The sequence below is a fragment of the Perca fluviatilis genome, chromosome 3 (assembly GCF_010015445.1).
Source record: "Perca fluviatilis chromosome 3, GENO_Pfluv_1.0, whole genome shotgun sequence".
Classification (NCBI taxonomy): Eukaryota; Metazoa; Chordata; class Actinopteri; order Perciformes; family Percidae; genus Perca; species Perca fluviatilis.
The window spans coordinates 7543150-7571126 of NC_053114.1; the positions used below are offsets into that span (position 1 = coordinate 7543150).

General features: G+C 41.0%; 1 protein-coding gene across 2 annotated transcripts in view; it reads left to right on the plus strand.

Moving 5' to 3' along the window:
- adamtsl3 (ADAMTS-like 3) overlaps nucleotides 1-27977 on the plus strand; it is a 315925-nt gene that overhangs the window by 188273 nt on the left and 99675 nt on the right. For both annotated transcript variants that reach the window (XM_039794981.1, XM_039794983.1), the window contains exons 6-7: nucleotides 1638-1874; nucleotides 19927-20053. In XM_039794981.1, the coding sequence (XP_039650915.1) occupies nucleotides 1638-1874; nucleotides 19927-20053 (364 nt within the window). The remainder of the gene's footprint in view (nucleotides 1-1637; nucleotides 1875-19926; nucleotides 20054-27977) is intronic.

The window sequence follows — 27977 nt, forward strand, 5'->3', positions numbered from 1 at the left end:
GTTTTACCAAATTTGCAATTAGCCATCCATTTTCGTAAAACGGCACATATTTGAGCTTTATATAGTTGATTTCTCGCATAAAAAAGTCTCAGAAGTGAATTTGGTAAGGAAACATTGCAGTGTCTGGAATATGAGATTCTGTCGTGTTTCTAATGTGTGTGTATTGGGGATTCGCTCAACCAATCAGCACACGACCTCTAATGCGTGTGTATGGCGAGTCGCTCAACCAATCAGCGCGCGTCTCTATGTGTGTGTACGGGGCTAAGGCTCAACCAAGCAGCGCGCAGCTCATCTAAATATTCATGACCATACCATATTTGGAAGAAAAGCTCTTGTTACAAATAGGGCCAAAACACAGGGATGCATAAGGGCCAATAAAATATCAACCAGGCCATTTTCAGCCCAACTAATGTTACATACCCCATTAGGAGACCATAAGGAACAGTGTGAAATACCCTATATAATCATTCTATCACCCCTTTAAATATTGATAATTAAATTGTCTGTGATGTAGAGTAACAGACTGCCCCTACAGTTCGGCATGCATGTGAACCGCAGATTGTTGCAAATGTAACCATCATAGTGTGAAATACAGTTTAACTGCTGCTGTTATGTGTACGGGTCTCAGCAGAGAGGCAGAGCGAGACGACATCTCTGCATATTCAGGTAGTCAGGTCAATGCCACTAAAGCACTCTGCGTAGGCTACTCCCAAATGGCTCGCATCAGGTGTTAAAATGAACTGTACCAAAACACGGGGAAAAGTATTTAACGTGACATACAAGACGTTTTTATTTTTACAGGTTATGAATCTGTCTCAATTTAATACTGACAGATGGCAGCATAGCCCGCCGTGCAGACAGACAGTAGTCGAAGCTCCAGTGGCTGCGCTGTCAGTCCCCCGAGCAGCATGGTCACCTGGAGATTCCAGGACAGTCTGACTCTGCAAACGCTGGCAGCTGAAAATCTGGCACTCGTGATATTCCTCTGGCGCTTGCTAAAACCTCTTTAAGGGGCACCAAAACTTTCTCTATGGAGTATAAACCCTGAATAAATACCGGTAATAACTTAATAAAACTAACCATTAAACTCCAGATCGACTCTAGCCGTCTTCTCTGTGAGGAAAAAGATCGTCTGTCGATGTCTTCTTCTGTGTGTTAATTAGCAGATCGCAAACCAAGTTTAAGGCTCATACCGCCACCTACATTACTGTATTGGAGTGTGTAGAATAATCAATGACATTAATTAATCTGCACGGAGGAGTAGGGTCTGTTGTGTACGGCATTACGTGGCGCATTATTGTGTGGCGGGCCGCCACAAATATATCAATGTATGGGAAACAATGGCATATTAAACTGGGCCTACAATAACATGTAGAAAATTATCATACATTTTTGGGGATAAAATATTAAGATAATAAAATAATTGTTTTGATTTTATAAAAATAAGTATAAAAAAATTAATGTTTTAAAATTTTTCACAAATATATATATTTGCTAATAATATGTTGGATTCATGTAAAGATATTTTAGGTTTTATCTGCTTTGAATGTATATTTAAGTTACAAGTGACACTGAAAAGATGGATTACGATGCAACATTCCAACCTGTGTCCTTGTCTCTGTTGTCCCTCTCCTCAGGACTGCCCAGCAGAGTCCGGTGATTTCCGGGCCCAGCAGTGTTCGGCCCACAATGATATCAAGTACCAGGGTGTCACCTACGAGTGGTTCCCATCACCTTATGACCCGTCAGCACCCTGTGCACTGCGCTGCCAAGCCAAAGGGAGAAGTCTCACTGTTGAACTGGCCCCCAAAGTGCTGGACGGGACACGATGCCGGGCGGATGCTTATGACATGTGCATCAGCGGAGCGTGTCAGGTAACAGATTGTATAGCCAGATGTTGTCCAGTTAGTGTCATCATGATATGATTAGATATCCTCCACCATTTGTCTCATTACCTATGTGAATGCAAATGCAGTACATCATAACAAGTTCTGTGACATGAAATGATACCTCATCTATGGCCTGTAAAGCTTAGCTCATATTTAAAATGAAGTTATATTAATTAGATCATGCGTGCTTGTGAGGAGTTCTGTTACATTTTGTAGTTGGACTTCACTTTTGTACAGATCACAAAAGACTGATGATTGAATGTAGGTTTTTTATTTACAAAGGTGAAGTTTAGTCCAGGACTGACGAACAGGATGGAGCGAGGGGCAGGCATGTGAGCTGGTTAGCTGGTGTTGAGATCCAGGTAACAGATGGTGCGGTTGGAGTTCTGTGACCCAATAAACCAAACTGTTACTACAGGCTGTTACTTAGAACAAATACAGTGCCTTGCAAAAGTATTCGGCCCCCTTGAACGTTTCGACCTTTTGCCACATTTCAGGCCTCAAACATAAAGATATAAAACTGTAATCTTTTGTGAAGAATCAACAACAAGTGGGTCCCAATTATGAAGTGGAACGAAATTCATTGGCTATTTCAAACTTTTTTAACAAATAAAAAACTGAAAAAGTGGGCGTGCAAAATTATTCAGCCCCTTTACTTTCAGTGCAGCAAACTCTCTCCAGAAGTTCAGTGAGGATCTCTGAATGATCCAATGTTGACCTAAATGACTAATGATGATAAATAGAATCCAGCTGTGTGTAATCAAGTCTCCGTATAAATGCACCTGCTCTGTGATAGTCTCAGAGGTCTGTGTAAAGCGCAGAGAGCATCATGAAGAACAAGGAACACACCAGGAGGTCCGAGATACTGTTGTGGAGAAGTTTATAGCCGGATTTGGATACAAAAGATTTCCCAAGCTTTAAACATCCCAAGGAGCACTGTGCAAGCGATAATATTGAAATGGAAGGAGTATCAGACCACTACAAATCTACGAAGACCCGGCCGTCCCTCTAAACTTTCAGCTCATACAATGAGAAGACTGATCAGAGATGCAGCCAAGAGGCACATGATCACTCTGGATGAACTGCAGAGATCTACAGGGCTGAGGCGGGAGACTCTGTCCATAGGACAACAATCAGTCGTATACTGCACAAATCTGGCCTTTATGGAAGAGTGGCAAGAAGAAAGCCATTTCTTAAAGATATCCATAAAAGTGTCGTTTAAAGTTTGCCAAAAGCCACCTGGGAGACACACCAAACGTGGAAGAAGGTGCTGTGGTCAGATGAAACCAAAATCAAACTTTTTGGCAACAATGCAAAACGTTATGTTTGGCGTAAAAGCAACACAGCTCATCACCCTGAACACACCATCCCCACTGTCAAACATGGTGGTGGCAGCATCATGGTTTGGGCCTGCTTTTCTTCAGCAGGGACAGGGAAGATGGTTAAAATTGATGGGAAGATGGATGGAGCCAAATACAGGACCATTCTGGAAGAAAACCTGATGGAGTCTGCAAAAGACCTGAGACTGGGAGAGAGTTGTCTTCCAACAAGACAATGATCCAAAACATAAAGCAAAATCTACAATGGAATGGTTCACAAATAAACATATCCAGGAGTTAGAATGGCCAAGTCAAAGTCCAGACCTGAATCCCATCGAGAATCTGTGGAAAGAACTGAAAACTGCTGTTCACAAACGCTCTCCATCCAACCTCACTGAGCTCGAGCTGTTTTGCAAGGAGGAATGGGCAAAAATGTCAGTCTCTCGATGTGCAAAACTGATAGAGACATACCCCAAGCGACTTACAGCTGTAATCGCAGCAAAAGGTGGCGCTACAAAGTATTAACTTAAGGGGGCTGAATAATTTTGCACCCAATATTTCAGTTTTTTATTTGTTTAAAAGGTTTGAAATATCCAATAAATTTCGTTCCACTTCATGATTGTGTCCCACTTGTTGTTGATTCTTCACAAAAAATTACAGTTTTATATCTTAATGTTTGAGGCCTGAAATGTGGCAAAAGGTCGAAAAGTTCAAGGGGGCCGAATACTTTCGCAAGGCACTGTATCTTAAAATAGATTCTGTAGACTTAAGCTGCATCTCATGGCCCTTATTTGATAGCTCCTCGTCCTTGGCTGAACCGGAAGTTGTTCTGGCCCTCAGTGAAGGCCGTCTCGGAAATTATTTCTGCCCCGAGGAGTGAGCATCGAGGAGGGATCATCGAGGAGCTATAGCCAAGGATGCACGAGAGCAGCCTTTCCGGAAGCCGTGCAGCTGAAGGAGTTGCTAACTTCGCCCTAACAGCTGACGTATTTATGTGACGCTTCAAAGCAAAGGACGTCTCATCCCTCTAAAAAACATTTGCTGGTTGCCTCTCTCCTCCCATGATTTCCTCGCATATCTCCCGTGCCTCCTCAGTGGGAGGGACTAAGATGGGAAGAGAGGCAAGTTTTTGGGGATGCACTTTAACGGCCATGGGATGCACCTCTAGACCAAAACCTCACTGGAAGTCTAAGACTGCAAGACCTTGCCTTTGCAGGGATGCGTCCAAAAAAGTGTATGCTAGCCTATGGCCCTATCAACACATTGACCAACTTTAAACAGGTGGAGGAGCAACTACGCTACACCAATACGTGGCATTTGAATACCCCAATATGGCAAAATAAACACTTAATGTCTGGTAATAAACCCTTTTCTTGTAAGCAGTGGAGTGACTTATACTTCAAGCTATTCAATGAGAAAGGTATGTTGAGTTTTGAAGATCTGAGAGCTAGTTTTGAGGACATCCTTTTACTTTTATCTTCGCTGAAGATCAGCACTAAAATGTTATGGAGTACCATGGGGAAATAGTCTTGAGGCGAGTTGATTTTCCTGTGAGAGGATTAGTGTCCAGGATTTATGCTAAACTGATGCAAGTATACATAGGAGAACTCCCAATAGTGTGGAAATGGGAGCGAGAACTGAGCCCTGAGGGGAACACAATTAATTGGGACACAGTTTGGGACAACATTTTCCACTGTTGCAAGAAACCAAATCACCAGCAGATCCACTTCAACATATGTCATAGGACATATTGGACTCCTCAGAAGAGATACGTCTCTTAAGTCATTCCTACTTCCTATTGCACGTTCTGTCAACCTGAACAAACTGGAACTTTCCTGCATATGGTCTGGGAGTGTGAACAGGTGCATGAGTTCTGGAATAAAACATCAATAATATCTGATGTGATAGGATGTTGAATTCCTGCTGACCCGATTGTTTTGTTACTTAATGACGACTCTAAATTACACCTGCTTGGGAGACAGAGGAAAATTTGGCTAGCTGGCTCAACTGCAACCAAGAAAATTATAGCTCAGCGCTGGCTCCCCTCCCTTGTTTGTTTTGTTTTCCTCGAGACCACAGAGGGTGGGGGGTGGCAGAGGGTTTTTGTTCTTGTTCAATTTGTGTTTATCTGTTCTGTGCACCATCTGCTATTACCGGCCACATGTTGTGTAATTTATCAGAGAGGCTGTCAAAATGCTCTACATGCGATCTGTTGCTGATGTTAATAAACAACAGACGATGTAGTAGATGATCCGTAATCTGAACAGATTTAGTCTCTCTGACTTCTAAACATCACTATCAGCCACACAACATGTGTTCTGTACACAATTATCCTTTAAATCAGACAAATAGCAATTAAAATCCCTCCAATTCAAAAACAATAATAAAATTGATATAAAACGTCATTATGCTGAGTCGATTCTGAAGTAATCAGCTGTTAGATCAACTGAGAGCCAGGCGTTTCCCAGCATGCCCTGGGTCCGCCAGGGTCTTGCAGTCAGTGGAGAGCAACTGCACTGCCTGCGTCTCAAACCTGCGGCCGCCTTGATCTCATGAGGTTATCATTGCCCACGTGTCCATGACGTCAGAGCAAGTCAGGATCAAGTCAGACACAAATCTAACCGGCATGCATTGGGCGGCGATCGTCTGTGATCCATTCTGCGATGCCACGGCCTAAATGACCAGTTGTTGCGGTCTGCATTGCAGCAATGCGAGGCTACATTTTTAGGGAGGTGCATTTCAGCCTAAGGCATTGGATCTCCATCTATGCACACCGACTTCCGTACCTACGGCGTAGTTTCAACGCAGAATCATAAATTAGGCTTTAGTCCCTGGGCGCATGTGTCTGCACCCTGCTCCTATGTATAGGACGGGTTAAATGCAGAGGACAAATTATGTTTCTCTGCATGCTTAGAAATGACAATAAAAGGCCCCTTTAACATCACTGTTTAGAGTATCCACATTGTTGCTTTGCTTTGCAGCCAATAATGTGGCTCACATATAGTAATGGGGCTTGATGAACTGAAAGGGTGGGCTGGGACATGGAAACTCTGGTCCCTGCAGTGTCATAATCATGTCAGAGACTCTATGTTTAGCTGAGCTTTGTTTTAGGACGCACAGAGCGGAATTCCCTGCGGATCTCTTCCACTCCCAGGCTGGCTGCTTGATTAGAGGCTGTTTGAGACTGCATGGCAGGAGGAGGAGCATCATGTATCACACTTGACAGACCCATTTCCGAAAACAATTGTTAATATATACTCTTTGGCACATAGGTGATTTAGCAGAAAGTGGCAGTGTAGTAGAAACCTATTATGAGCTACTGAGTGTTCTCATCCAACTGTCAAGTGAATTTGGACGCATTTCCATCAGCTCTGTTGATGTATGAATATAAGAATTGATGAGTTTTGGACAGCTTGTTGTTTTTCCATTTAGGTTTTTTTTCTGTCACTCTGACACGCTGCATGAAGACGAAAATAAAAAATAACACCAGCTAATAGCCATACCAGCCTGACCTATACACAGCATTTTTTTACTGACATTTAAAAACACACAAAGCCACTAAAAGTTAAGGGTTGCTTATCTGACAAATGCTTTTCTATCAACAGCTGTGACTGCATTTATATTATGAAAAATGGAATGGGGGAAAATACAACACAGACCATTCTTTCCCATTAGGGACTATTCACTGAAATAACAGACAATAGCAATACATACCTACACCATGCCTATTCTCCAGCCACTATAATACAATACCGCAACTCAAAATATGCTGTACCAAACGGTTGACAAAACCATCAAAGAGTTCCATCAGAGAGGGGGCCGACAAGGAGTTATTAACAAGAAGAGTTGGCAAATAAACAGAAAAAAGGATTGAAGAATACAAATTAAAAAAGTTGCATGACCGGGAAAGGAGGAAGAGCCTTGTTAACATCGGTGAGGCCTTTCAACGCTGCAGAAGGAGGGGGGTATTTGTTTGGCAGTTGAGTTTAAATGTCAACAATCTTCGCGCAGCATCACTTACTACACCATTAATCTGTAAATAATAAGAAGCGCCAACCTCCGTTGAAGCGAAAAGGAAGTGCCAAAAACTGCAGTTCATTGAGAGTGGCCACTTGGTGCTGGCTCCAAAAATGAGTCAATCCCCCATTAAAATGCCCAACTGTACAGCAGACTTAAACAAGTTTACAGCCTGGTACAAAAAGCAGTTTGGATCTCTTTAGCTAAGCTCACCCTTTATGACAGGGCTTCTCAAAGTCCGGACAAAGGTCCGCTTCAGGACCAAACAGCAAGTCAATCCAGATCCAGCCCATACATTGTGTAATGAATACAATACATAATAAAGTGTAACGTTTTCTAGTTTGAAATAATTTTTCTATTGATTGATAAATTGTTAGTGATGTTGAATATACAAGAAAAACGGACCGTTGGGTACCGCTACAGATATAATGGTACCCAAATCGGTACCAAAGTTGAGCAGGGAAATCGAGTACTTAACTTGACTAAATGTAGCTTAAAAGTTAGAAGTGTGGAGATTAAATGTTATTTTGTTATTGCCAATTGTTCCGTACCTCTGATCTAGAATAAAAATCAGATGCGGACCTTTGAGTTACTGTTGCTTTATGACAACATCGGGGGGTGGGGGGTGTCTTTATAACTCCTGTTTAAGTGATATTCATGCTTAAAATTACGCATAATTAAGGGTGTGCCACTTTGAGTGACAGGTGGCTGCCGTCACAGGAGGCGATCATAGACTGTAGGCTTCATTCTACATAAATATTTATTACAGTCTTTGTATAATAATCATTGTTTTGACTTCACGCACTGAAGTATATTGATGGAAGTTGCAGTGAATAGGCATGTTCAGATGACAAAAGTCAAGGTTAATACCTCAAGAGAATGAGAGGAGGTCTGGCAAAAGAGTATACGAATAAAAGTGGAAAATTCAGACAGAAGAATGGAAGTAGAGGAGCTAACAACAGAGGGAATTGCGGGAACAGAAAGGAGTAATCTCTTCTCTGCTTCCTCAACAGTAGCCAAGATGATAGCATCCATACAGATCCATTAACAACTTGCCCCGCTTATGCAAATCCAGCTGTCTACATCACACAGCACCAGCTCACAATGAAGCTCCTTCACTGGAAAAGACAGATGTATTTACAATCTAACATTTGAAGTTGTTCTCTAAGTGTTAAGCCTTGTTTACCCTTAGGCTGGAGAGTGTTTGACTTGAGTGTTCTCTGCTCAGATGATCCACTAATGTACGAGTAAACACCTATGACAGGTGATAGGATGCAGATACTGCAAGAGAATTGGTGGCATCATTGAGGCATCTCAAACATATACTGCACTGTAGAGTTAATTTCAATGAGAGAGTAGGGTGTCAAGGCAACACAGAAGAACCTGGTATCAAGCAAAGTAATGGAGCAATATTATTGAAGCACATGAGGCCACTTAAGAGAGAAAGACTGAGACAAGGACCCTACGCTGTAGCCTGATGTGCATCTCTCTAAAAATGTAACTACACGTCACGGTGACACACATCGCTTGGTAGCATTGCATTTCCCCCAACTCATTTCCTGGTTCTCCTTCTCCATAAACAACATGAAATCAAGGAGAGGGTTAACTTTTCCTGCTACAGATTTCCCACTGTGGTCAGAAAGCACAGGGGAAACACTTTGTTTCTCTCACTATGACTCGAGTCGGTACTTGATCCGAAGGTAATCGCGTCACTCTCTCACTCGCTCTACCACACATTCCCCACACACACACACACACACATGCTGGCCCTGCTATTTTCTTAAAGACATCGACGCACACACCAACGCACAAGTATAAACTTCAGGCCACTTACGTAGGCTACAGCGAAAGTTCTGCATGGAGCCTCCACAGAACCATAAATCACGCTTTAGACGTGATATGTAATTTTCTGCCGCTGGGGGTCACTCTATCAAAATATCAAAACATAAGACAAACTTTTTGATCTTCAGAAATAATGTTCACGGACAAGTTAATGTTTTATTCACAATTCGTTTAGTAACGTTTATTTATGTCATGTCATTCTAATGAAATAGCCGTGGTGTTTCCCACAGAATCAAATTCCAAATTGCTAAAAATAAAGCAAACAAGCAAGCTAAGGTTAGCCAGCTAGCGGCACCTACGCGGGCTTGGTTCTGGCATTGGTTGCTTCGTAACATTACAGTCATTTGCAAACGGCAAGCTAGATAATGAACCAGCCAGATCAGCCCCGGGAGTCTAGATGAATTAGCTGGTGTTATCCACTCAAGACAGTATTTTGCTATGTTAACAAGCTAGCAATTTGTCTGTATAAGCAAGAAAACTAGCCAGGTAAAACCACAATATCACAATATGTTTCAGTGTCACTTTTAGCACAGAGGGGGAAAGTGGTCAGTGTCTCGCAGCGTCAGATACCGACGTAAAAATCTCCCTTTAGCTCGACCGCAGCACTGTAAGATGACGTAGTATTAAGAGTGACAACGGTAGCGAGTAGTATAAAAGACCCAAAATCCACGTAGGGAGGTTGGTTGGGGTGGTAGATGGGTCAAACAACACAGGACTTTCACCCAGGAAACCGGGGTTTGTGTCCCGTTCTTGTCACTTAAGGGTAAATTTTTTTAACCCCACCCACGATCTTTTCCTAAACCTAATTCAATTCAATGTTCGATTCAATTTTATTTATAGCATCAAATCATAACAAGAGTTATCTCAAGACTCTTTACAGGTAGAGTAGGTCTAGACCACACTCTATAATTTACAGAGACCCAACAATTCCCACAAGAGCAAGCTGTCCTGTTGTTGTGCCGCATGTCAGTTAAATGTACAGTATGTCCCGACCCAGAGAATCAAAAAGTGATGCCAAGAGTCCCGATGTGTTGACCCCAGCGTTGGGGTTTGTGCTGGCTGAATTCCGGTCGCTAACTTAAAGGCTAATTGTAGCTCTGTATTCCATATAATAATAATGGTCACTAAACAAGCCTGGACGAGATCCATGAAGCTGTTTTTTGTAAATCGACTTACACAAATAAAATTCTAAAATTGATATATTTTATGAATCACTGTAAGCTAACTGCAACAACTCACAATGCAGATTCTGTGTCATCTGAATACTGAGGGTGGTGAAATGGATACATCACTCGCTATTGATTAGGGCAAATCTAAATAGAATAACTCCTCTGCCAACAAGAGCTAAACTCAATGTCAGGCTGAATGAAAGAAGTGCAACTTAATGGCAATTCAATCTGATTATCAGGCTATATTCCTAGGGATTTTTTATGCTGTTTTCTAGATTAATTGGAAATTCCTTCCCATCTTCCCCATCTGAATATTTTAACAGTAGGTCACTTGAAATGGGAGGAATCAAGTTTCCCCAACATATCCTTTTTCATTAAATGCAGTAATCTGACATTTGTAGCATGGTGGCACGCACTAGAGATGCTACACAGTATAACATGCCTCTAATCCTCACAAATACATTTCCCAGTCCTGTTTTGAATGTCAAATCGCATAAGTCATTATAATTGATATAACTGTGCTTCTAGGAAACGCCATGGGGTGCCAATGTTGTAATCTAATATTCAGTTTGAATAATGAATGTACACCTTGAAGAAGCAAAAAGTTATTTTCAAATGGAGTTCTTACTCCTCCTTAGAAACAACCAACATAACTGTGTTCTTGGTTGGACGTGACAAACATACGTATGTTTAAAGGGGCGCTATACTGTTTTGGCCATTTCTTCACTTTTTGCTCGCAGGTTTCTCCATAGAGCTCCCCCTACAGCTTCGGAATACATATTTGGCAGCTCCGACGTTTACTTGTGTCTGACTCCTCGCTCGGTCAGTCTGCAGTTTCCTCTTTCTCTGTTCCTCTGACAATGCTTTCCTAGCTTAATGCTTTTTTGCCGGCTCAGCCATGACGATAGTGTGAAAAACTCCATCGCTACCTTGTTAGCCGGTTCCTGAATGGGCGCATGTGTGCAGTGCCGTGAAGCAATTCGTTACATCGCAAGACCTGATATCGCGCAAAACTCACTGACACTGAGACCGGCGAGTTGCAATGGTGGATTTTCCACTCACAGGCGCTATGGGGGAGCGAGTCGACCACCATTCAACTTGAAAAAAGTCATGTAACCATTCCAATGACTCCAAAGCTGTTCAGTTCAGGTAAATTAAGCTAAAAAAAAAAACTGCATAGTTCCCCCTTTAATGAGTAACACATTGATTGGTTTCCTTAGATGCTTAAAAAATCTGCCTCAGTTCAACAGAAAACTTCAGCATCTCAGAAAGTCCTTTGTCTATCTCCCAACATTCTTTACCCTATTCTTCTGCAATCACTGATTGTGTCTGACTCACTCTCCAGCTAACACTGCACAGCAACACCAGGCAGGGCAGGGATTTCTGTACACAGTAGAAGATGTACCCACGGAATGAAATTCTTTCCCGCTTCTACATTGAGTAATGAACTAGGTTGCATGATCAGTCATCTAAAGGTAAAAGTATTCATACCTATTGCGAAACACACACACACACACACACACAGAGAGGTGCAGACGGAGTAAACTGTCTGCAGTTTTGTTGAAGTCACAGAGAGTCACGGCGATGCCGATAAAGTGGTTTCAAGTGTGGTTACAGTTTTTCAAAACTTCACGCAGACAGCGTTTGCTGCGATATGATATTAATGGCGAGGCGAAAGAGGTCGCGGTGCTGTTGACGTTACACTTCGTCTTAGACAAGCAGGCACAACAGTGGTTTCTCTGCCCCGATGACTGACTGACAGGCTGAGCTAGCAAGGCACTTTTATTAATGTTACTCTGAGTGAGCAGTTTTACCAGAATAATTTTATTTTGATAACTGTTTTGATTCACAATTAATGTGGAAAATAAAAGCTTTGTGTTTAATGTATTTTTGTTGATGTTGAAATGGATTTTAAAACATATGGTATCGAAACTGAGGTATCAAAATTGGCACCGGATCGAAAGATTTTGAACGATGCCCAGCCCTAGAAGGATGCCACTTTTCAGACAATAAATGCATTGCTGGTGTCATGTATTCGTTATAGCTTTTTTGTCATTCAGACGTAGGTGTCTGCCATGTAACTGTTAGTTATGGCTTCATTCAGATTTCGTCTTGTTATCGAATGAGACCCAGTCTTTGCGCAATATTTGGCACCGTACACAAGCGGTAATAATGTGATGGATGAAGAATGTTTTCTGGTTTCTGGTTGGCAAGCTGTAAACACATTGACATTTACGGACTTTATCTGGTGATTGTGTTGGCAAACAGTTACTTTTTGATACATTTATTAGTGTTCTTAATTAGGCAAACAAAATGTACAGTTTATCTTGATGCATATTTAACTTTGTGTAGCTGCGGCCTTTATGTTAATGTGCTAGCCTTGTGCAATTCAATTCAATTCGATTTTTTTTGCACTTCCAACATTGCAAGGTTTGACCTGGTAATATTGCCATTGTGATAATACGTAAAAGTGACTCGTAAGTTTATTCAGACATGAGACATTTATGTTAAATTGCGATCACATTCAAAGAAAAAGGTATGTTTGAAATTGGCTATAGAAAGGGTTAAGACACAATGAATTGTACAAATTAGGTTAACAGATACTGATTCTGAAATCATCATGACATCACATGTGACAGCTGTGGGGAACACTACATCAGTAAAACACCAAGGACCCTGAACAAGAGACTGAATAAACACTGTTAACACCAGAACAAAACCCCTCACAGCATCCACCAGAGACTGTAAAAACAGATGGATGACGCGTCTCCACTTCTTCTCACTGTACAAAAGTGAAGCCCCTTTTTATAGCATCAAATAACTAATAAAAACCAAACCGGAACAGGAACAAACATAAGCTTGATCAGAGCTACCTAAAAATGCCAGAAACCATCTTTGAGAAAAGCATTTGACATGATTTTTTAGTTTGGCCCCATGTCCCATTCACTAACATGAAGGGGGCAGGGTTTATAGCCTGCTGCAGCCAGCCACCAGGGGGGCAATCCAGATGTTTTGTCTTCACTTATACCAGTGGTTATCAAAGAGGGGTCCGGGGGACCGCCAGGTGTCCTTGAGAGGGTTCCAGGGGGTCCCCAACAAATAGGGAATAATTTATTTTCACTATAGTTCCATCCATAAGTAACACAATGACAGACAAAATCGCATCAAATGGGGGTCCGTGATCACTTTTGTGTCAGTTTAGGGGTCCTTGACGTGAAATAGTTTGAGAACCACTGACTCATACAGTCTACGCATCAACATCTGGCATCCACCTGGAAAAGAGGTCAAAGGTCATCGGCCAGATGTGAGTGGACGAGGAAAGATCAGGGAGGACATTCACAACTGACACCAGAGACACTATTTAAACCGAGACATGGGTTACCATCTCAACTCTTACACAACCACCTGTTATTATATCAACGTGATAACTGAGCACTGAGTCATCTCCATGACAACCGAGCAAACCTCATCCACTGAGGAAGACTAGAAAGGACTAAATGGACCTTGTTGGGATTTAATCTTTTGCTGCTGTGTCCTGTGTCAATAATGAACTCTCAATCAATCAGTGACTTTCAATCATTTTCATGTCCGTGTTCACAAACAATGACAAAAATATTGTTGTGTGTTAATATACTGCAACACAATTTGAGCGAGAGAGTTGGATATGACATACATCATACATTTAATTTTAAAAGATCAGTTTTCTGAGTCCGAACAGGAACGTGGGAAACTCCGTTTTCCCTGAAGGGATATATCAACTCTGTGTGGGTGGAAGGCTGAAACAGCAGGCACTAAAAAAAACTATTTTCAAATGTATCTACATTAGTGTGGACAGGGCCTAATTATTAGGAGACTTCAGTATTGGAAAGCTGTTTGCTGTTTGGCAAGAACACAGGGAGAAAAAAAACACTCACAAATGGAGTTTATTTCCTCCAGGCTAAGAAAAATTCCCTCCCTCCTCTTCGGTTAGGGTTGTTTGGCTAGCACTCGCCCCACGAGTTGAACTCAGTTTGAATGACATGCTAGAATCTGCCTGTAAAAATCCAGTAAATAACAATTTCTGGAGAGACTCAGTTTTCTCAGGCTGCTTCGGGTGCATCATTAAACTAAAAATACAAACAATCAGGCCAGACACACACAGGTACTCGTCGGCAGTAATGGGAGATGGATGATGGATGTGTGCTCTAACAGCAGCTGCTGACGGTGCTGGCACGCAGAGAGGGCACTGGGCATGGGATGAAACGGCATCACCTGGTGATGGAGGCCGCAGCGCGGAAGGGCTGCTGGGTTCAGGCTGTTCCCATTCATACATATAGCTAAGAAAAGTTAAGCACTGGGATTCATATGTATTCCTATTTATTGCTGCATGCCCCACAGTATCTGCTGCTGCATAAGAACACTCTGGTCCACATACTGTAGGGAGGTTAGAGTGGATGGGTGGGTCCTAAAACACAGGGCTTTCAAGCAGTTGGGGAGTTTGTATTAGGGGTGCGGGGGAAATCGATACAACAATGTATTGCGATATTTTCTGGGGCAATACTGTATCGATACACAGACGCCAAGTATCGATCTTTTATTATATATGTTGGTTAGTTTGTCTGCTTGACAATCCCACATGCAGCAATACAATTGAAGTGAGATGAACAAACAGAGAAATGTATCTTTTTAGATAAAACAGATATTAAAGGCCCCATGACATGCTGCTTTTTGGATTTTTTTTAAAGGGCCTTAGTGGTGCCCTAATACTGTATCTGAAGTCTCTTTCCCGATATTCAGCCTTGCTGCAGAATTGCAGCCACTAGAGCCAGTCCAACGATGAGCTTTACTTAGGATGTGCTATTTCTGTGTCTGTAGCTTTAAATGCTATTGAGGAGGAGAGAGAGGGGGCAAGGTGGAGGGTGGGGGTGTGGCCTAGACCAACTGCCACACTGCTTGTTTCTCATCTCTTTCTCATGGGTGGGCCAAATTCTCTGGTCGGGCAAAGCAGAGAAAGGGGAGGTAACTTTGCTCCTTATGAGATCATAAGGAGAGCAGGATACCCAGGGCTCGGTTTACACCTATCGCCATTTCTAGCCACAGTGGGGGACCATAGGCAGGCTGGGGGAACTCATATTAATGTTAAAAAAACAAAAAGGGAAAACACAAGACTTTCACCCAGGAAACCCAATCCTTATCTAATCCAACTTGTTTTAGTGTCTAATCTTTACTCTAGTCGCCCTTGACGGAAACTTTTTAATCCAACATTACTTTGTTTTTTTGCACAGGGTTGATCAGAATTACAAAGTGACAAGGGCAATTAAACAATGTGAGGAAGTCCCGTGATAATGTTCAAGTCCCACCATTTCCCCACTCACCACACAATCACACTTTCACATAGCTTAGAGAGTGCAGATGAATGTTCACAAGCACTCAAAACCATCATATAAAAGTAAATTGTCAGGTTTGTGATGTACTATACATATACATTTTGTCCTCTAGAACTTGAAATTAAAAGTGAAGAGTACAGACAAATATGAGTTTATACCTACGCATACATACAAACACATACTTAATAAATAAAAAGAGAGGAGGGGTAGATAAATAATGAAATGGTAATAGAGAAAAATAAATAAATAAAATAATAATAATGATAATTAATGAAAAGCGACGGTCACTTTTTGACGGCTAAACTTAACTGCATCGGTCCCTGAAAAGATGGTCACCTGGCGGTGCACTGTACCCGCCTGAAAGTCACCTTTTGTCGGCTAAACTCGACTGCAACGGCCTCCGAATCAACCAGCACCTCACGGTGACCCGTACCCGGCTAAATCTAACTGTAAGGACAGCTGAACTTAACTGTCATCCTAATTTTGTAGGATATTTGACGTATGGTTGTACATATGGTTTTGTTCGATATCATACAAACCCGTTCATAGAATGGGTTGCTGTGGTACTGTAGCAGAAAATTTGTCAGTGACGGAATGAGGCCAATCCGTCCTCTAGTGCATGTACATGGATTAATAATACACCACACAGCAACATGAAATCCAGCTGTATACAGTGGGAGAGAGGAGAAAATAAATACAATTCCTGGGAGTAAAGTGGAAGAGAGCAGTTGTGTGTCTGTCCATGTTAGTGTGTGTGTCACTTTGTTTTGCCAGCATGTCACAGTAACTCAGCATGACACGCCTCAGCATACACTATCTACATCAGGCTGTGTTTGTGTGTGTGTGTGTGTAGAGAGAGAGAGAGAGAGAAGTGGTACATTCAATCAAACTCAGCTGTATTGGCCAATGCTGTCTTTTCTAGTGAGACTTTATTGGAGGCCATATCTTGCCACAACTCCATTTCATCAATGTGTGTGAGTATGGTTGTCTATATCCTTGACGTTCCACTTCTGGGATTGCTCGCAGGAAATTCCGCCGGATGCATGTATTTTCGCCAATGTCCATTTCCTTTCGCTTTCTTTGTGTTAACTGCTCCTCAGATCTCTGCAGGGTAAATCCAGACAGCTAGCTACACTATCTGTCCAATCAAAGTTTTCTCTCGCACAACTATTTTACAGCAGCTCCATGCGGAGCTTAGCGCCGCCCATGGCGATTGTGATTGGTTTAAAGAAATGCCAGTAAACCAGAGCACGTTTTACTCCCACCCCAGAATGCTATGTGGACTAGCTAGATCCTCCTCCACTTCACAGTGTGTTTGGCAAAGCGAGACTAGGGTATGGTAACTAGGGCTTGGTATGATTCAAAAAATTTTATACCGGTACCGATACCAGTACCGTGACTTAGATACCGGTTCCTAAACGTAAATTTTTCAATACCAATTTTATAAAACAAAAATAAATTCCAACATTACAGCACAAATCTTTTTATTTATTATAAACAAACGGCTGTTCTGATCAATCCAATACACATAAGTCAAAAATTACGTTAGAATGTTCCTTCTAAAAAACAACGATTGGAATAACTATTTTTGCAAATTATGTTCATAAGATGGCAAATGTACAACGAGCTATACATAACTACTTGTGTAGGCATATTTAGTCCAACAATATCATGTCTTAAAAGATCTCTACAAACCTACACATTACAAAATTACTAATATTCTACCGTGATATTTAATATAAAGACCGTAACAGACCTCTCTCTCTCTGCACCGCTATTAACGTTAGCCCCCTAACAAGCAAGCTAGCTCACTAGCCAGCTGGCCAGCCTCTAAATTAGTTAAATGTAACAACTTAATGTTTGTTTGTCACATCGTAGGAAAGCACATTGCTATCACCAGATGAGTGGCAATTTTGTTTGGCTAATTTTCGGTAACCAGTGTATGATGAAGGCATGTTAGGTGGGTGAAATTAGCAAGCTAACGTTAGCTAACGAGCCAGCAGCGGGCCATTCGGTCCCTCCGTTCCCACTGTAGGTAGACGTCTTTGCCGAGAGAACGGATGACAGCCCGTCTGGTTAATCATCTCCCAGTGTCCGATGTCATCCTTCGTGTAGTGGAGCAGAGGGACTGTAGGCTCCATTCGGGTCTGCTGCTGCTCGAGCAAGCGCTGTTTGTTATGGGTATCGTAGCAAGGTTTTTAGCGGTTACTTTTGTTGAATGACCAATAGATTACCGCCGGCTGCTGGTATGGAGAGTGATTTCCTCTCACTTCAGGGCCTTAATACGTGTAACGTTAGACAGCCAATCACAAACACTATCAGATCTTAGTAGAAGCATGATGCATGCTTGTTGGTTCACTGACCCTGATGAGATCTACTCCTTAGGTAATGAAATTGGCTATTGAATGACGAGGCATTTTTTTGTACTCGATACTATAGAGGCAATTCGGTCGGTGCCTAAAAAGTATTGAATTCGGTACACAGCCCTGATGGTAACTATGACCATTTGGTTCTCTCTGTATAATCTTTAACGTGGCATCGTCATTGGTTTGTGCAGGAGAAACACGCATATAGTAGCTCACTGTGAATCAATTACAAATGCTTAATTCTAAATGTTTAATTATATTTTTTTTAAACTATGCAATTGTTTTTGAAACCCAGTAAGTCTTATGTAAATCTGCTGCCACCTTTGTAACAATTGCATCTCATGGAGATTTTGCGAACACTGCCTGCACAGTATTGCTGGGATCCTTCGTTATTTGTCATGCCTTGGTGTTGCTCGAGACAGCGAACAATTGCTTTCTATGACCTGAAATGAAATACTGAGATGAAACTGATTATAAAGTCTTTTATTTTGTTGTTAATTTCTTTTATTCAATTTATTCAAGTTGAATTTCAACATAAAGCATGCGGTGGGAGGAGGATTACAGGGAGGACAACAGCTTGAATAGGTCACCAGTCCCAAAGTACATGCAGACAAACTCATGTTCATACAATTTAAAGCTTCCACAGTGTGTGCCGGTTGCAACAGCAACAGCTTGTTATTTCCATTTTTGATTAATGTATGGTTTATTTTATTAAATGGTTAATCATTTAGTCCAGCGGTTCCTAGTCTACATCGACGATGTTTCAACATTTGCGGACGTTTCAAATTCCGCCGGATGTCTTTAATTTTTCGGGCGGATGTCCATCACCTTCGGCTTTCTTTGTGTTAGCATTCTAAACTCCGGTGGATTTATGGGGCAAACGATCACAGTGGGGTGCGTGAGGCTTTCTCTGCTCTGAGGTCTTCAAACTTAGATTTGCACATAAAATCATGATAACACACTGACTGAGTCATTTATACAAAAGTCTGTATATAAATCCGTTTCGTCAGGTCAGCTGGCTCATCCATGTTTCTCTATACAGCTATATCTGGAGAGCTTTTGGTTTTCTTTAAGGACAGGACTGTGGAATGCAATTTTATTGAATATTAAATAAATGAATATGCCTATGAAATTCATCCTGAAATAAATAAATTAGGGAATAAATAAATATATAAATAAATGTATATATAGATATTTTAATGAGTGAATATAGTTTAAAAAATAATTAAGCTTTTTTGTAGTTTTTTTATTTCAGGGGACTTTTGTGTCATAATGTCATAATGTCACATTTATGTATTTTCCACTCTATTAATTCCCATTTCCTATATTCAAATGAAGGGGCGTGGCTATCTCACAGGCTCAGACCAAAGCAACTACCTAGAATGTGTCATTTGTGGCAAGAAGAAAGCTAATGAAAGCATGAAAGCCAAGCAGTATGGAAACTATCATTTGGCATTTTTTATTTAATACAGGATTTGAAATTATTTCTTGATTATTACAATGGCTGTAGTCTGTCAATCGACTGATCAATTAATCATTGGATGACCTATCGCTGTGAGGCTTGACTGTATCAGTGCAATACATGATCCATGATCACTGTGTGTACTGTATATCCTGGGGCACATTCAATCTTAAAACAGTGTATCTGTGATCTGCTCAGCCCCATGTATCTCTCTCTGTGTATCTATGATCTGCTCAGCTCCATATATCTCTCTCTGTTTATCTGTGATCTGCTCAGCTCCATATATCTTTCTCTGTTTATCTGTGATCTGCTCAGCTCCATATATCTTTCTCTGTTTATCTGTGATCTGCTCAGCTCCAAATATCTCTCTCTGTGAATCTGTGATCTGCTCAGCCCCATATATCTCTCTCTGTTTTTCTGTGATCTGCTCAGCCCCATATATGTCTCTGTGTATCTGTGATCTGCTGATCTCCCTCTGTTTATCTGTGATGTGCAGGAAGTGGGCTGCGATCGCCAGCTGGCCAGTGGTGCCAGGGAGGATAACTGCGGCGTCTGCGGCGGTGACGGCTCCACATGCCGGCTGGTCCGAGGACAGGCCCTGCCCCACCTTACACCAGAACAATGTAGGTGATGAAACCCCCATCTGTGTTGAAATGGTGATAGGTGATGGAAATGGTGATAGGTGTAAACCGAGCCCTGGGTATCCTGCTCTGCCTTTGAGAAAATGAAAGCTCAGATGGGCCGATCTGGAATCTTGCTCCCTATGATGTCATAAGGAGCAAGGTTACCTCCCCTTTCTCTGCTTTGCCCTCCCAGAGAATTTGGCCCACCCATGAGAGAGAAACATAATGGCTTTCAAATGAGCAAAGTGGCAGTTGGTCAAGGCCACACCCCCACCCTCTACCTTGCCCCTCCCTCTCTCCTCCTCAATAGCTACAGACACAGAAATGGCACATCCTAAGGAAAGCTCATTGTGGGACTGGCTCTGGTGGCTGTAATTCTGCACCAAGGCTGAATTTTGGGAAAGAGACTTCAGATACAGTATTAGGGGACCACTAAGGTCAATATAAAAGCATCCAAAGAGCACCATGTCATGGGACCTTTAACATGAATCCAACATATTATTAGAAAATATAAATCAGCCTATTTGTGAAAAAAAAACATTGATGATAGGTTTACTGGCCTATAGGAAATGTAGTCACTAAGTTTTTTTCATTTTGGATTGGATAATTTGCATGCAATTGCGCAAGTCAGGGCCCGTGAACGCGAAATGTTTTTTGCAGGGTGGTAGGGGAAGACTCATGAATATGCCTGCTCTGGTTGGGTTGGTTAGGTTTAGGCAAGAGGAGTGGGATTGGTTATGGTTAGGTTAAGAATGTCAGGGCGATAATATTCCAAAAAGGTGTTATACATGAGTAGTATGGATAACTGTGTGTAAATATATGCCAAAGTACTGTAAATGCACAGGGGTGCAAATAGCATACATTGATATTTGTACCAGACGGGGTATTAATAGAACACATTGCTGTGTGCATCGGCGGGGTACGAATAGCATTCATTTCTAATTTCACCAGAGTACAAATAGCATTAATTTCTAATTGCACCAGGGTACGAATAGCACTTCCAATTGCATCAGGGTACAAATAGCATACACTGCTAATTGTACCAGGGGTGCAAATAGCCTCACCCTTTATTAAATCATGCCAACAATTATTATTTTAAAAGCTTAGTATTCTATTCCCTCCGAAAATAGCCAATCCCATGTGCTTTGTAGGTCATTTTAAAGAATATGAACTCAGCTTAGGCCTTCTTCCGGTTGCATGACTGTAGACAAATTCAATTAAATTTTATTTATAGAGTCAAATCATAACAGAAGTTATCTCAGGACACTTTACAGATAGAGTAGGTCTAGACCACACTATAATTTACAAAGACTAAAAAATTCCAACAATTCCCCCCAGCATTTAGTGCAACAGTAGCGAAGAAAAACTTTCTTATAACAGGCAGCAGCGGTGGAATGTAACTAAGTACATTTACTCAAGTACTGTTCTTCTTGTTTAGGTACTTGTACTTTACTTGTGTCTTTTCTTTTCATGCCACTTTCTACTTCTACTCCGCTACATTTCAGAGAGAAATATTGTACTTTTTACTCCACTACATTCATCTGACAGCTTTAGTTACTAGTTACTTTGCAAATGAAGATTTTTGCACACAAAACACAAGTAGTTTATAAAATGTTTTATAATGTTTTATTATAAATTTCACTACCCAACAATTTAACGGCCTAGAAGTCCAGCTGAAATGATTAGACTATATTATATATATATATATATATATACACACACTACACTGGTTTATAGCTGATTGACAGAACTGTTTGGAATGTTTCCAGTTTCTAAAATGTGAGTATTTTTCCGCATTGAGATGATTGATGCACAGCCTTCCTCCCAGTCAGGCTCTATGGAGGTTGCAACACACTTTCACTCCCAGTGCGTCAAAAACCGTTGCTTGGTCAGGTGCCTGTGGCGTTTGTAAATGACGCAAAAAGTCTCCTTTAGCCTGATATCTAAAAGCGCTTGGTCGGAACTCTTGGCATCACTGTATGACGCTCTGGGTCGGGACATACGTTTAATTGACATGCAGCACAAGAACGGGATAGTTAGATTTAGGAAAACATCGTGGGGTTATAAAATGTATGTTTCAGTGACTCGCGGGACAAGAACAGGACATGAAGTGAACCATCCACCACCCCACGCTACTTTTCCTCATTTCATTTCGGTTCCACTGAATGTGTCGACTGAAATATTTTCCCTCTGTCGCTCTGAAACGGACGTAAAAATATCCCACTCCCTCTGTAGGGTTAGCTAGCTACCGTAAATGTAGGCTACTTTTAAAATGCCATATTTCCCCTCTGGGCTCACCAAAACGGACGTAAAAACATTAATTTTTCAGTTTTTCAAGAATCTGTTTAGGAATCGGAATCGTTTTAAAAGTACCGGTTCAGCATCGGAATCGTAAAAATCCAAACAATACCCAACCCTACTTACAGCACTGCTGTCGAGCTGCTGTTCTGCCCAGTGCATCCTAACAATAATCTTAAAAGAAAATGAAAACACACAGTCGACAGGCAATGGTTAGGGTTAGGGTCATGCAATTTTCATCACCTTAAATACACGTGGAGTTAATAACGATTGTCTTCAGGGATGGTTTGTTGTTGCATAAATAGGTCAACATTTCATTTGAAACTTATTTTAAATAATCTTGTCACAGTAATTGGGGTATTTTTCACTCGACTACTATTACTCATTTTATTGAGGGTGATTTTTGCGTCAGTATCTGACGCTGAGAGACACTGACCAAGAGTCAGTATCTTACGATTTGGGAGTGAGAAGGGCAGGTCTTCTCATGTTGCTTTAATTGCCTCCTTGACTTCTCCACTTGCCTCCCTTCCTCACATCCTAGTCCCTCCCACCGAGGAGGCACGGGAGAGACACGAGGAAATCATCGGCGGAGAGAGAAGCAACGAGCAAATGTGTTTTAGAGGGATGAGACGTCCTTTCCTCTGAAGCGTCACATGAATTCGTTAGGAGTATGGGTGGAGTTAGCAACTCCATCAGCTGCACGGCTTCCGGAATAGCTGCTCTCTCTTGTATCCTCGCCTATAGCTCCTCGGTGTTCCCTCCTAGATGCTCTCTGCTCGGTCCTCGGGACAGAAATAAGAGCTTTGAGACGGCCTTCAACGATGAGGGACAGAACAACTTCCGGTTCAGCCGAGAAGTCGAGGAGCTATCAATTAAGGGCCATGAGATGCAGCCGGGGTTGCTATGGGAGGTACATATTAAAGCTGGATATGTGTTTGCTGAGAATTTGGCTTCTCACCTGTCTTGGCTATGTGTCAGTCCTTGCTGAATTGGCCACAGGCCTCCAGGAGCCATCTCAGCTTTGGCCTGCTCTTCTCTCATTGCCTCCAGCATTTATTTATCAAGGCTGGACTATTAAAAATGCCATCTGGCTACAGAAACCCACCCATTAGCAGATGGAGCAACACCATTCACCTATCAATGACTCTTTTTTTTTTCTCTCACAGGTTTTCATAAAATGTAACATCCAATTGTTTTGGCTTGGAGTTGGTTAAATCTCAAAAAAACTGCATAAAAAGAAGAGCCAAGCACAAAATGTGTGATTTTGAAATGAGTTTTAATCAGTTTCCATCTTAGTTTTAGAAAAACAAACCTGGCTCAGCATCGATCATTCAGTCTGTCACTAAAGATTACCTGCAAAAATGCTGACAGGGAGATCAGTATTCATGGCTTTGCGGAGTTTTCTTGAATATTGATAGATGAACAAACAAGCCAACCAATAAATCCACAACCCCTTAATGTTCATTTCTCAGCATTTTTTGTTTGGAATAAAATGTGAAAAGCAAATACACAGCTGCATATGTCTGTCAATATGGAATAGAGGATTTGTTTACTACCATTCCCTCTCTTTTTAACTTTCCCTGCTTGATATATGTGGAGGCTCCAGCAGCACAAATAACAGCTTTACAATGGAAATATGAAAATGCAATTTCCACTGGGGTGGAATTTTGTTTAAATGTACCCAGGACTCAGCATTTCCCCAAGTTCTAACAGGTTAATCAAGTACATATTGGCACCAAATATATATATATATATATATATATATATATATATATATATATATATATATATATATATATATATATATATATCATATATATATATATATACATACTGCAGACATATAGGTTAATCAAGTACATATTGGCACCAAATATATATATATATATATTTGGTGCCAATATGTACTTGATCTATCACCTATATGTGTGTCTATATATGTATATATATATATGTATATATATATATATATACATATATATATACATATATATATGTATATATATATGTATATATATATATATATATATATATATATATATATATACATACCAGACATATAGGTTAATCAAGTACATATTGGCACCAAATATATATATATATATATATATATTTGGCGCAATTATATGTCTTTTCAGTCTGTCTGGTATATATATATATATATATATATATATATATATATATATATATATATATATATATATACATACCAGAGTTATTGGCTCTCAGGGGGGGTATTGTATCAAATATTTCAAATTAAGTTGTTTTGGCATGCCTCAGGGAGTGGAAATGAATATAGCTGGGATTCCCTGAAAAACACTGGTATTAAAAATCACAGCCAGTGAGCATGTAAATATTTCTCTGGACTTTAATATGTGGGGGATATTTAGAGAACAGCAGTGGTGTGTCAATATTGGTACATAAAACATGCAATATAGGTGTACGGGAACCGGATGGTCCAAAGTACGGATTGTGTTTTTACCACACCTGCTGTCGTATAGGTCTTTCCGGTGCTTTATTGGCCACTGTAGATTACTGAGTTGGTGTTATCAGGAGGTATATAGTCGCGATGAATGTTTTGCTTAGACAGAAAATCATTAATTTACAATAAGAGAATAAGTTACAGATGCATTTCAAGTGTTGTATATGGTAACTTAGCCTACTTTGGATGTATCGTGAGCCAAACCGGGTAACATTATCACTGTCACTGTGTCACGAGGCAAAGCATTAAGAGATTGTTGTAGCAACCAACGTAATAATAACTTAGATTAATATAGCGCATTTCATGAAACCCAAGGGCGTTTTCACAAGTAACGTTACAGGGAAACAAGGTAAAAGAAAATAGTGGGCCAACACAAACAGGCTAAAAGGAAAAACACGACATACAACCACATCGCACATTGTAATTTTACAGTAATTGCAGTACCGAGGTGATTTATTGAGTTTTGGACTTGTTGCTAACTATAGTTCGCTGCCGTTAGCTCAGTTAGCTGTAACGTTCCAGCTGTCGAATTATTTAGCTGACTCAGCTAAAGCGCTAGCATGGCGGAATGAATTGAATCCGATTGAATCGTTCCGAAACTGCCTGGCGGAAACCCAGATTAACACACATTCACCGCTATTGGCTACTGTAAACGCTAATCAATATCTGCGAAGCGACAAGTCCCTCCCTACTCATTGCCTTCGTTGGTTTGATCAGTTAGGTTTAGGCATTAGGAGTGTGATTGGTTAGGGTAAGAACACCAGGGTTGTCCAGTCAGAGGCAGAGTAGGCCGGCATATGTCTTCACTATTAAATTTGCTCGGCATTAGTTAACGGAGCGTTTGGTGTTGGTGACCACGGCTAAATGGATGGGACCACAGTGGAGACCAGTATTTCGGCTGAGAATACACTACCGAGAGGGTTTTCTTTCCTGGTTTGGCTCTTAGCAGCCCTGGGCTGAGTCAGCTAATTTAACAGCTGTACAGCTAACTGAATTCACTAGCTAACGGCAGCTAACTACAGTTAGCAGTTACTTTAGTAAGCTGCTATAAGCTAGTTTTAGCATCAAGAAACGTTAGCCTAAAGCTAACGTTATCTGTTCAAAATTCAGTAAATCACCTCGGTAGGCTACTGCATTCACTGTCGTCAAAGTGGGCTTATAACTTTTAAGACATCTTAATGACAAGTCCAAATGGTTCCACTTTAGTTGAGGTTATGGATATTATTCATGACACCCTCAAATAAGCATTCAATGATGAAATCAAACTTCATGACAGGTTCAAATTGTTTCACTTTAGGTCAAGGAAAGATATTCATGACACAATTATAATGCTCTCATGAAAGCCAATGTAAAAACCAACCTCTTAATGACATTTTAATGTAATGTTTACACATGAAGCTAAATAGTTTATTAAAGTTTGATAATTGGTCATAACTGATATTTATGACATGGTTATGTTGTCTAGGTTAATGTCAAGTTGTCATTACAACGACATGGACAGGTTGTACTGTCTTGCTTAATGTTAAAGTTATCATAACACAGAGATTGTTGTCTTTGCTAAAGTGAAGTTGTCATGACAAAGACATCTCGGACAATGCTAATTTTGCATTAAAAGTGTCATAATTTACCGAAGGACACTTAATGATAACAGTCATGAACACTCAAAATGACTCCATGTTCATGACAGATGTCATAACAATGACAGTGTAATATCAGTCTTATGAACAGCCCTTCAAACAAAGTGTTACCTGTTATTTTGATGAGCTATTATTTTGATAGCTTAGTATTATAGGGCACCATAAAAAATGGTGCATAGGCTTTAGGTAGTAATATATGTAGTAAGGGGGTCCCTGATCTGTCTCTCTTTCAGGTTAGGGGTCCTTGGCCTAACAAACATTGAAGACCCCTTTTACTGTGTGAAATGTGAATACCTACTGTGGGTTTCTAAGACTGGTTGGCACTGTGAAGTTGCCTGAAGTGTGACTTCGGGCCAGCACTCATTTTATCAGAGGCTAGTCTATATCCACGACGTTCCACTTCCGGGATTTTTCCGGTGCCGGCAGAAATGCCGCCGGATGTCCCTCTTTTCGGCCGCATGTCCGTCACCTTCCTCTTTCTTTGTGTTGGCATTCTAAACTCTGGTGGATTTATGAGGACTATGGTTAGCTGCTCCTCAGATCTCTGCAGGGTAAATCCAGACAGCTAGCTAGACTATCTGTCCAATCTGAGTTTTCCGTTGCATGACTAAAACTTTTGAATGAACACGTTCCACCAAAACAAGTTCCTTCCCGAGGCTATTTTGCAGAGGCACCGTTGCTCCCTCCAGCGCATAGAGCCACCCAAGACAATTGTAATTGGTTTAAAGAAATGTCAACAAACCAGAGCACGTTTTTCTCCCAATCCCGGAATGCTGTGTGGATTAGCCAGACCTTCCTCTGCAGCGCTGTGGAGGAAGGTCTGGCAATGCGAGACTAGTCAGAGGCCAATGGGGAACCTGTAAAGCTGTAGTCATCTTTAAACAAGTGTCAAAGTGTCCTCTGGTTAGTGATACTCTACCTGTCCAATTCATCTGTATGTTTTCCTTTCCGTTGTCAAGTTTCGGTCTCTCGTGTCCTCTCTGCTTTGGCCTCAACTTTAATGTCCCACAAAAGGAGAGCTGATACAGGAAACCAATCACGACCACTTATGCTTACCTTGGTCAGTGAGTTTCTTTACCATCACAGACACCCATAGTATCACATTTGTTCCTCCCCATCCATTATGCATGACTACCATTTATCATTGCATTTGTAATATGAATTGGCTACAGTATTCCCTAAAGCTTCAGTTAATGGGTCCAGCACGCTCGTGTAAAATGAGCTCATAACTGTTTATCTCTATTTAATTTCCCTTATTTATTTTTGAAGGTCACTGTGGCTGTGCATTTAATCTTCATTTTTGAGTTCAGAAAAAAAAAATGCAAATGGCTGCTGCTATAATTTATTTCATTGCTGCCATAAATTCTGGACAGTGCAGATGCAGTTTCCAAAGCATAATTATGTTAGGGGGCAAAGCTCTGTGGCTGGCAGCCAGAGCAGCTTAATTGTTTGAGCTCAGCGCTCATTTGTTGCCAGAGGGGAAAAGTAACTCTCATAAAATGTGGAA